General features: G+C 59.6%; 1 protein-coding gene across 4 annotated transcripts in view; it reads left to right on the forward strand.

Annotated features, from left to right (window-relative positions):
* Positions 1 to 6,893, forward strand: part of GNAI2 (G protein subunit alpha i2) — a 28,479-nt gene extending 21,586 nt beyond the window's left edge. For 3 of the 4 annotated variants that reach the window (XM_021068546.1, XM_005669568.2, XM_005669569.1), the window contains 8 exons: positions 1,161 to 1,203; positions 1,460 to 1,601; positions 1,772 to 1,932; positions 3,835 to 3,963; positions 4,326 to 4,455; positions 4,539 to 4,692; positions 5,049 to 5,263; positions 5,873 to 6,893. In XM_021068546.1, coding sequence (XP_020924205.1) covers positions 1,161 to 1,203; positions 1,460 to 1,601; positions 1,772 to 1,932; positions 3,835 to 3,963; positions 4,326 to 4,455; positions 4,539 to 4,692; positions 5,049 to 5,239 — 950 coding nt within the window. In that variant the 3' untranslated portion in view covers positions 5,240 to 5,263; positions 5,873 to 6,893. 4 annotated transcript variants of the gene reach the window in all.

A 9,340-nucleotide genomic window follows, 5' to 3' on the forward strand; every position in this document is an offset into this window, starting at 1 on the left:
CCAGCCATCATTATCCTTCATGTCTTCCTGCCCTTCTGAATCCTGGCTACTGATCTTGGGCCAAGACTACTTTTATGAGCCTCAGTGTCCTCATCTATAAAATAGGGGAATCCATACCTATTTGTGGGGCCGCTGTGACAGTCACAAGAGAGCCCCTGGAGTTCCCATTGTGGCTGAGCAGGTTAAGAACCTGACTAGTATCCATGAGGATGCGGGTTTGATCCCTGACCTCGCTCAGTGAGTTAGGGATCTGGTGTTGCCATGAGCAGTGGTATAGATAGGTAGCAGTGGTGTAGTGGCTCGGACCCCATATTGCTGTGACTGTGGCGTAGCTCAGCAGTTGTAGCTCCGATTTGGCCCCTAGCCTGGGAACTTACATATGCTGTGGCTGTGGCCCTAAAAAAGAAAAGGAAAAAAGAGAAAGAGTGCCAACAAATCCCTCAGCACTGGTCAAAGAGAAATACAGGGTGGGCTCCCCAGGCCGGGGAAGTGTCTTGAGTTAGTATAGGGGTGTGTGTGTGTGTGTGTGTGTGTGTGTGTGTGTGTGTGTGTGTCTAACGCTGCATGTCTCCCAGGTCCTGGTCTCTCCGCCTGGAATAGACCTGGGCCCCGCGAGCAGGGGCCTGGGCCTTGGGCCATGTCTGGGAGGCAGGGGTGTGACACCATGCCCAGATCCAGGCCCCTTGGCAGCTGCCCCAGGCCCCAGGGAGAAGAGGCCTGCTGCCATGCTGGAGCGCACAAGGCTCCTTTTTGCCAGCTGCGCCAGGGCTCCAGGTTGGGGAGCCCTGGCCACGGTGTGGCAAGCCTCCCTGTGTGAGAATGACAGGGTGACTCCCGAGGGGCTGGCCTCAAGTCTCTGGCCAAAGCCCCTGAATTTAACCAGGGCAGTGGGATCCATGGTAGGCAGTGGAGCTCGTGGGAAGCCAAGGCCTGCAGTGAGTCCACCATGGGGTCCAGGTGGCCTAGGTTGCCTTCACCCCTGTGGCTCTGCCAGCCGTACCCCTGTAGCTCTGCTACCCACCAGGCCCAACTGCCCCCATCTCACTGTGCACTTGATGGGGAGGGTGAGTTCTGCCTCTGGGGCCGCATGGCTGGGCCGCTAGTTGCTTGCCTGTGTAGCCCCACTGGCCTGCGCTGACCGCCTATGCCCTTTGTTCCAGGTGCTGGGGAGTCAGGGAAGAGCACCATTGTCAAGCAGATGAAGTAAGTGCTGTGTGCAGGAGGCAGCCTCCAAACCTTGATTTCCCCTCTTCTTCCTCTGGGCCTGTCCTGCCCCCGAGTGTAGGCCCAGCCAGTGTGAGCCAGGCCCAGAACCTTTCCAGAGGCAGAATCCATCCTCAGGTCCCAGTGGTTCAGAGGCAGTTTCCTCCTCTCTGAAGTAGGTTCCCGCAGGCCCCAGCAGCCCCAGGCGACCACGTGAGGTCCCTGTGCACCCTAACCCCTGACCCCTGGCTGCCAGGATCATCCACGAGGATGGCTACTCAGAGGAGGAATGCCGGCAGTACCGGGCAGTCGTCTACAGCAACACCATCCAGTCCATCATGGCCATTGTCAAAGCCATGGGCAATCTGCAGATTGACTTTGCCGACCCCTCCCGTGCGGTATGTGGACTCCCCCGTCCTGCCTGCCCCCATAAGGCTTCAGGGCAAGTCTTGGCCTGGGGAAGATGAGAACACCCCAGCCTGGGCCCCGTTCCGGAGGCCTCCCTGCCTCTGACAGATGGGGTGGGGGTGCACTCCTGCACTGGCTGACCCCTCACCGCTGTGCCCAGGACGACGCCAGGCAGCTGTTTGCGCTGTCATGCACGGCTGAGGAGCAGGGCGTGCTCCCCGAGGACCTGTCCGGCGTCATCCGGAGGCTCTGGGCTGACCACGGTGTGCAGGCCTGCTTTGGCCGCTCGCGGGAGTACCAGCTCAACGACTCTGCCGCCTAGTGAGTGCTCCGAGGGGCTGGGCTGCGGGCACCTAGACCATAGCCTGGACCTGAGGGCCTGGGCGCCCTCAGACAGATATGGCCAGTCTCTTCATGAAGCTGCTGTCAGCCAAGGCCTTGGTGGTGTGGGGCTTGACCTGCTGCAGGATGCTGGTCACCCCACAGGGAATAGGGCAGATAGGCTGGCCCCTGTGGGGAGACATCCACAGGTTCTGGATAGTGTCACCCTGATGGGCTGCTGACCCCATACTCTCACATCCCCTCTCCTACCTCTGCATAGGTCAGTCTCTATATCTGAACACCTTTCCCACTCCACTACCCGTCGATCCTGAGCCCACATCACTCACAGAGACAGCCTTCCCCTGCTTGCAGTGAATGCACTTGGGAGTGTATGCCCCCCTCAGGAGCTGTGGGGTCACAGCCCTTCACCACGGGGGGCCTCCCAGAGGTCACAGACTCAGTGCCAGCAGAGCTTTTGGGTCCTGGAGGCGGGGAAGCATGGGTCCTATCAAAACCACTGCCATCACAGTGCCCAGGATACTCGAGGAGGTCAGGTCACCTTCTGGCCACTTCCCACTGTTCCACAGCCCCGTCCTTCCTTCTCCAGATGTTAAGTACCCATTGTGTGCCCAGCACTATTCTGGGTGTGGGGATTCAGCAGGGAGCCTGGGCTGTGCCCTCCTGGGCAGTTTTATGCCGTGACAAGATCACCTGGGGTGGGAGCAGATTGGAACATTCCAGGGAATGGGCACACTCCAGCCCCTCTTCACAGCCATCCTCCAAGGCAGTGGGTCCCTGGGGTGAGCCCACCTGTTGGGGACAAGGGAGAAACTGGTGTAGAACCCAATGGGCCTCTGGGCTGGAGGCTCTCAGTAGGGGCCAGGTCACAGCATATGCGTCATGGTCCCCCATAGCCCTTCCTGTTTTTCTGTTCTGTCCCTGCGTCTCTGAGTTCATTTCCCTCTGGCCTAGCTGCTGGTGGGAGTCAAGAGCGGGCTTAGGGAGTTCCTGTTCGTGGCTCAGCAGTTAACGAACCCAACTAGCATCCATGAGGATGCAGGTTCGATCCCTGGCCTCGCTCAGTGGGTTGGGGATCCTGTGTTACCATGAGCTGTGGTGTAGGCTTGGATCCCATGTTGCTGTGGCTCTGGTGTAGGCCGGCGGCTACAGTTCCGATTTGACCCCTAGCCTGGGAACATCCATACGCCACGGGTGCAGCCCTAAAAAGACAAAAAGACCAAAGAAAAAAGAGAGAGAGAGTTGGCCCAGCAGTCCTGCCCCAAGAGTGAGACATCAGTACTGGGCAGTGGCTGAGAGGCCTGGACCCAACTCCCAGGGCACAGCAAGGATACTGAGGCAGGCGCAGAGCCGGTCTCAGGGCTTGGCTGGGGCATCACTGATACTAATTAGAGAGCTGGTAATGAAGAGCCCCTGGGACCCCAGCCAAGCAAGTGTCAATGCCCTCCCCCTGAGGAGCCCAAATTTTACTGGGCGCTGGGCAAAGAGCCCACTGGGCCTGGCAGGCCCCAACCTGTCCAGCCCCGAGTCAAGGGACATGCCAGGCTGCTCTGCAGTGAGTGCCATAATTGTGCCCATTAGCATCCTGAATCTCTCACCTAAGGACTAATTTGCCTCCTCCTGCCTCCCTCTCCTGCAGCTCCACCAACCTGGATCCTGTCTGAGGCAGGCCGGGCTGAGGCCTGGGGGCTGGGGCTTGGCTGGCCAGGTCCAGAGCTGCCCCTCCTCCCAGGCCTGGTCCACAGGCAGGAGGCAGGGACGCTAGCGCAGGCTTCCTCATCTGAGCAGTGAATGCAGCACAGACAAGGGCTCTGCCTGAGAAGTGAGCGGATGGGAGGGAAAGGGGCCAGTTGGCCCCCGGTGACATTCCGACCCCCACCCCAGCTACCTGAATGACCTGGAGCGCATCGCACAGAGTGACTACATCCCCACGCAGCAGGATGTGCTGCGGACCCGAGTGAAGACCACAGGCATCGTGGAGACGCACTTCACCTTCAAAGACCTACACTTCAAGTGAGTGGGCATGTAGGCAGGAGCTGCCAGCCTTGGGGCTGCCTGGGGGAGGGATCCTCATGCCAGGGCCTGCTGGTGGCTGTGTTGGGAGAGAGGGCTGATTCAGGATCCCCAGCCCCACTCCGAGGTTTCTCAAGGCTGTGTGGTTGCCAGCAGCTCACAGCCTCTGCTGCCCTAGCCCCATGTGGCCGCAGCCAGCTCTGCTGACCAGCCCGACCCCACTGGGCCAGTGTGGATGACTCTGTGGAGGCAGCCGCCCTACTCTGAATAGGCCTCTGTCCTCAGTCAACCAACCTGTGAAAGGAGGCAGAGAGACCTTCTCCCAGAACCCCCTTCTCTGAGCTAGGGCACTGGGTCCGCAGGATGTTTGATGTGGGCGGTCAGCGGTCTGAGCGGAAGAAGTGGATCCACTGCTTTGAGGGCGTCACAGCCATCATCTTCTGCGTAGCTTTGAGCGCCTATGATCTGGTGCTAGCCGAGGACGAGGAGATGGTGAGAGGCCCAGAGGCCACTGAGCCGGGTGGGGGCAGGGGCTGGGGCTGGGGCTGGTGCTGACATCACCGTCCTGCCCCCAGAACCGCATGCACGAGAGCATGAAGCTGTTTGACAGCATCTGCAACAACAAGTGGTTCACGGACACGTCCATCATCCTCTTCCTCAACAAGAAGGATCTGTTCGAGGAGAAGATCACACACAGCCCCCTGACCATCTGCTTCCCTGAGTATACAGGTGTGGGGTCTGGGCCTCTGGGGAGGAGCTGGTGGTGACCAGGTGACCCCCAGGCGCCCCCCGCTGGACAGAAGGGTAACAGTGGACATTCAAGCAGGAACTGGTGCCTCACAAGCACATATACTTATACCTGCACGTCCCAGGACCCTTCTTAACACACTCAAGGAGGCACTCCGTACATGTCACTGGGCATCCTCCTTCACACAGGTGCCCCTCTGCACACTCAGAAGTGTGTTCACTCTCACAGCCGGCACGATGTGCTTATCGTTTCACCTGCACAGAACCTTGCTGTACCTGAGGGCAGGGCCTGCCTGCCCCCAACACCGCACGCATCCTCACCACTTTGTCTCCTGCAGGGGCCAACAAGTACGACGAGGCAGCCAGCTACATCCAGAGCAAGTTTGAGGACCTGAACAAGCGCAAAGACACCAAGGAGATCTACACACACTTCACATGCGCCACAGACACCAAGAACGTGCAGTTCGTGTTCGACGCCGTCACTGATGTCATCATCAAGAACAACCTGAAGGACTGCGGCCTCTTCTGAGGGGCAGCGGGGCCTGGCAGGATGGTGAGCCAGGGGGGGCTGGGCAGGGAGGAACGGAGTAGGGCCAGTGAACCCAGAGAAGGGACAGGGTTAGGGCTGGGGAGGGTCCAGGTGGGCGTGGTGGACCTGGGGAGCCAGTAGGAGACCTGGGGAGGGGGCTTGGGGGGGCAGAGGGTGCTGAGTCAGGAGGGCGACCGAGTGCCAGGCACTGAGGAGGTGGCACGGGTAGGCCCAGGCGGTCCCAGTCTTCCTTGGAGAAAACTCACTTGCTCACCCATCAGGCCACTGGCCTAGCCGGAAGGAAAGGATGTGGATGACAGAGGGGGCCCAGCCACCTGCCACTCAGCATGACTAGCTCTGTACTCCTCCCTGCCCTCTTTCCCTTGGACCTATCTGAGGGTCCTGGTCCGAGTCTGGCCCCAGCAGCCCTGGGAAGGCGGGAGGACTCTGCCAGTGCGGCAGACTCCCCTCCTCCACGTAACCCAGCAACACACACTGGATCTTGGGCAGCCACTGTGTCTCTGGTAACAAGTGGGTGGGAAAAAAGGAGCAGGGTCATTGTCTAGGGAGTCTGGAGGAGAGATACACAGTGGCTCCCTCCCAACCCATGTCCTGACTGTCCCCCACCTCCAGGGCCACCGCCGACTCTGCTCCCCCAGCCCGAGGAAGATGGGGGCAAGAGGACCGTGCTCCCCACCTGTCCCCCTGGCCGCTTTTCCCCTTCTTTCCTCTCTCTGTTCTTGGCTTCCACCCTGCCCTGTCCCCTCCCTCAGCTCCAGAGACTTGGGGGAGGGGTTGCCATAGGCCTCCCTGCTGGAAGCCCGCTCTTGTCCCTAGTGCAGGGAACGGCCGAGGTACCCCCTCCTGGCATCTGTTCTGGTTTTGACCATTGTCCTCTTCTGCAATGAGGGAGGGGAGCACATGCTGAGTCTCCCAAGGCCTGTATTTGGAGGGACACCCACTTTTCCAGCCTAGGACCCCTGGCTTCGCCTAACACCAGCCCCTGACCCAGCCCAAGTCCAGATGTTTACAGGGAGCCTCCTGCCTGCTCCTCAAACCATCCCCCGCCCAACAAGCCACTCGGAGGCCCCAAAGGAAAAAGCACAAGAAGCGTGAGATGTCACCATTCCCGGAGACCACAGTCCACCTGCTTATCTCGTAGCTTTTTAAAAAAATTAAGTCAAGAGGGAGAAAAGAAAAAAAAAAAAAAAAAGAAAACTGCAAACCTAGAAAACTTTTTAGAGGAAAACTATTTAAAACTGTCAGATCCTGACCAGCGCCCACCCAGCCCCCTTCCTGTGATTCTGTGCCTTGAGTGTGTCTGCGTGTTTACACCCATCCCTCTGCTGGTTGCCCCCCTGTGTGGGCAGTGCCCTTGCCCTGCCCTCCACAGAATTGGGTTCCAAGGGCTGTTCCAGACAACTGCCAATGTCACTGAGGGCCCCGCTCCAGCGGCCCTGGGCCCTGGCTCCATTAACCTAAATGTAGCTCCTTAGCGCTAACCTAGGAACCGCCGCTGCCTGCTGAGGGGCCCTGCCCCTCATGCCCTCGCCCCAGGCCCGGGTCCTTCAGCGTTGAACACTTCCTTGCTTTTTTCACATGTTTTATGGAATTGTTCACCTGGTTTGAAATAATAAAATGTAGAAAGAAAAAATACCATGAACTGCTCACCATTCTTCTCTCCCAGGGACAGAGACCCAGGCTAAGACGTGCGGAGGCAATAGTGGTCTGCACCTGGATGCTTGCTTGCAGCAGGGCCCTGGGTCATATTCAGCCCCAGTACTCATCGCTTCAGTTTTCCCACTTGGATTAGTCATCTTACTTGTTGGGACCTCCGTCCCAGCACCTGTGCAGTTTTGGATCTGGTGCAGCCTTCAAGCTTTGCTGGGAACAGTGGGGCAGATGTCTTAAGCTGTTCACCTAAGGGGATTCTTCCATGTTGGAAGCAGGAGGAGTGTCCAGTGAGTCTAGTACAGAAGGATATGTAACTTCTGGCCTCCCAAGTCCAGGGCTTAGAGACAGTGTGTGCTGCTGATTCTGCACAGCCCCACTAGGCTGCAGCCCCTTGAGCACACTCCCCTGTCCCCCTCTGTGACACTGCCCAGAGCCTTGCCCAGATTTGAGGCCCCTTGGGTTTGACTAAACAAAGTTGAGGACAGCAGGGCCCTTGAGGCATGTTCAGAAAGGTCTCTGTCCCAGAGGTCCCCCTCCAAACCTGAGGGGAATCGAACAGGCAGGTGGCAATACTTCCTGTGACGGTAGCTACCGGCGGGGAAGGGGAGCGCTGGAGAGCTGCAAGGCTGTGGCTGCATTGAGACCAGGGCTCTCAGTGCAGAGACCCATGAGGTGATGAGACGTGCTCGTGCGTTGCTGGAGGAAGGAACAGTCGATGGCAGATGACAGGGCCGGGATACCTGTGGAGCGATCCCTGAGCGCCAGGCAAGGCACCTGGACTTTCTGCCCTGGACAACCGGGACTGCAGTGGACAGACCCTGTGGGAAAGGCCCGCCTCTACTGGGCGGGGCTCGCAGGCGAGCCCTTCCACCTTCGGCCACCAGAGGGCGCTGCAGCCCGCGCGGGGCTCTACCGGGCTGGTCGCGGAAGCTGACGTCATCGGTCCTGCTGAGGACGCGGGGCACAAAAGCAGCTTTGTAGGGCGGCGGCGGCTGCTCCGCGCCCGCGGTGAGACAAAGCAGCCTGGGCCGGGGTCGGCGCCGCCGAGGCGGGGAAGGCGGAGAGTAGGCCCAGGACCTGGGACCCCCGCCTCCGCACACCTGCCAGTCCCCCCTCGGCCTTGGGGCCCCGAGTCCTGGCAGGAGTTGAGAGACTGCAACCGCCGCATCGGAAGCAGATCAACGCCTCTCAGACCCGGTCCCCGCCCTAGGCCCTCGGGCTTTTCCTGCTACCCCTGCTTCTGAGGTTCTGAGGAGCGCGGATTGACAAGAAGTACAGAATCCCACGGCTAAGCAGGATCCCTTCCTGCCTTCAGCGGTCAGCCCTAGACCCCGCTGAACTGTAGATATACGGGCGGGGCGGGCGCCAGAGATAGTTCCTTCCTTCCGTCCTGAGAGAAAACCCTGCACAGAGGGCCATTGAGGGGCTGGCATTGTCTGCCTGAGGAACCCAGTGCCTCCCTCCCTGGGTGGGCCACACAGGATTCTGGCCAGGAGCCCTTTATACCCGTTGGCAGTGGGTCTGGGTGGGGTCCTGGCAAGCAGTGCTTCCCTGGGCACAGACAGCTAGGCTCCCACCTGCCCTTGGCCCTCCTACCCCTGCTCCGATTTTGAGAGCATAAGGCTTCATTGTCCCAGCACTGGCGGGGGCGGCCTCTCAATTCATCCTTGTTTTTGATGGTTGGGAAAATCCCAGCCATGGGGGGCAGGAGGCAGGGGTGGCTTCCCAGGTGTCCTGCACCCTAAGAGGAGGGACTCCATGAAGTTGACTCCTGGAGATCCCCCATTGCCTAGAGCTGTCCAGGGCTGGACCTCAGCCATCCCTCATCCTAGGAGGAGCTGGGTGAGGAGAGCCAGAGATTCAGTGTTCCCTGGCCTGGCTGTGTGGTCCCTCAGAGTTCTCCCAGCCTAGGAAGGCCCATCTTCCTGGCCCCACCCATGGGCAGCTGCATCTGTGAGGCTCAGAGCCAGGAAAAGGACCCAGGCTCCTGCTCCCAGACCAAGCCATGGATCCCAGTATGAAGTGGGCTGTCTCCCACCAGTGGGGACTGTCAAGAGGCCGATCCACCTCCCAGAAGGCCTGCTGCACTCCAAATAGTTTGCTCAGGCTACTCATGTGGTAGCAGCCTTGCTATTTTTAATCCATTGCGGGGGGATGACACCGGGACACAGCTGGGAAGAGAGAGACAAGCCCTCAGAGTCAGAGAAGTCTGAAGAGGGGAGGATGCAGGGAGATGCTGTGGGGAAGAGGCAGTCCAGGCTTGCAGCCACTTCCCAGCGCCCCTGGGCCAGACCCCCCACCCCCAGCAGGTGGGTGGAGACTCAGTTGCTAGGTGCAGAAAGGAGGGGGTGCCCCATTAGAACCTGAGCACCTGAGGCTGTGGGGGCTGCTGAGGCCTAGAAGAACCCCTTACCATGTTCCAGGGCA

Source organism: Sus scrofa, chromosome 13 (genome assembly GCF_000003025.6).
Source record: "Sus scrofa isolate TJ Tabasco breed Duroc chromosome 13, Sscrofa11.1, whole genome shotgun sequence".
NCBI classification, from domain to species: Eukaryota; Metazoa; Chordata; class Mammalia; order Artiodactyla; family Suidae; genus Sus; species Sus scrofa.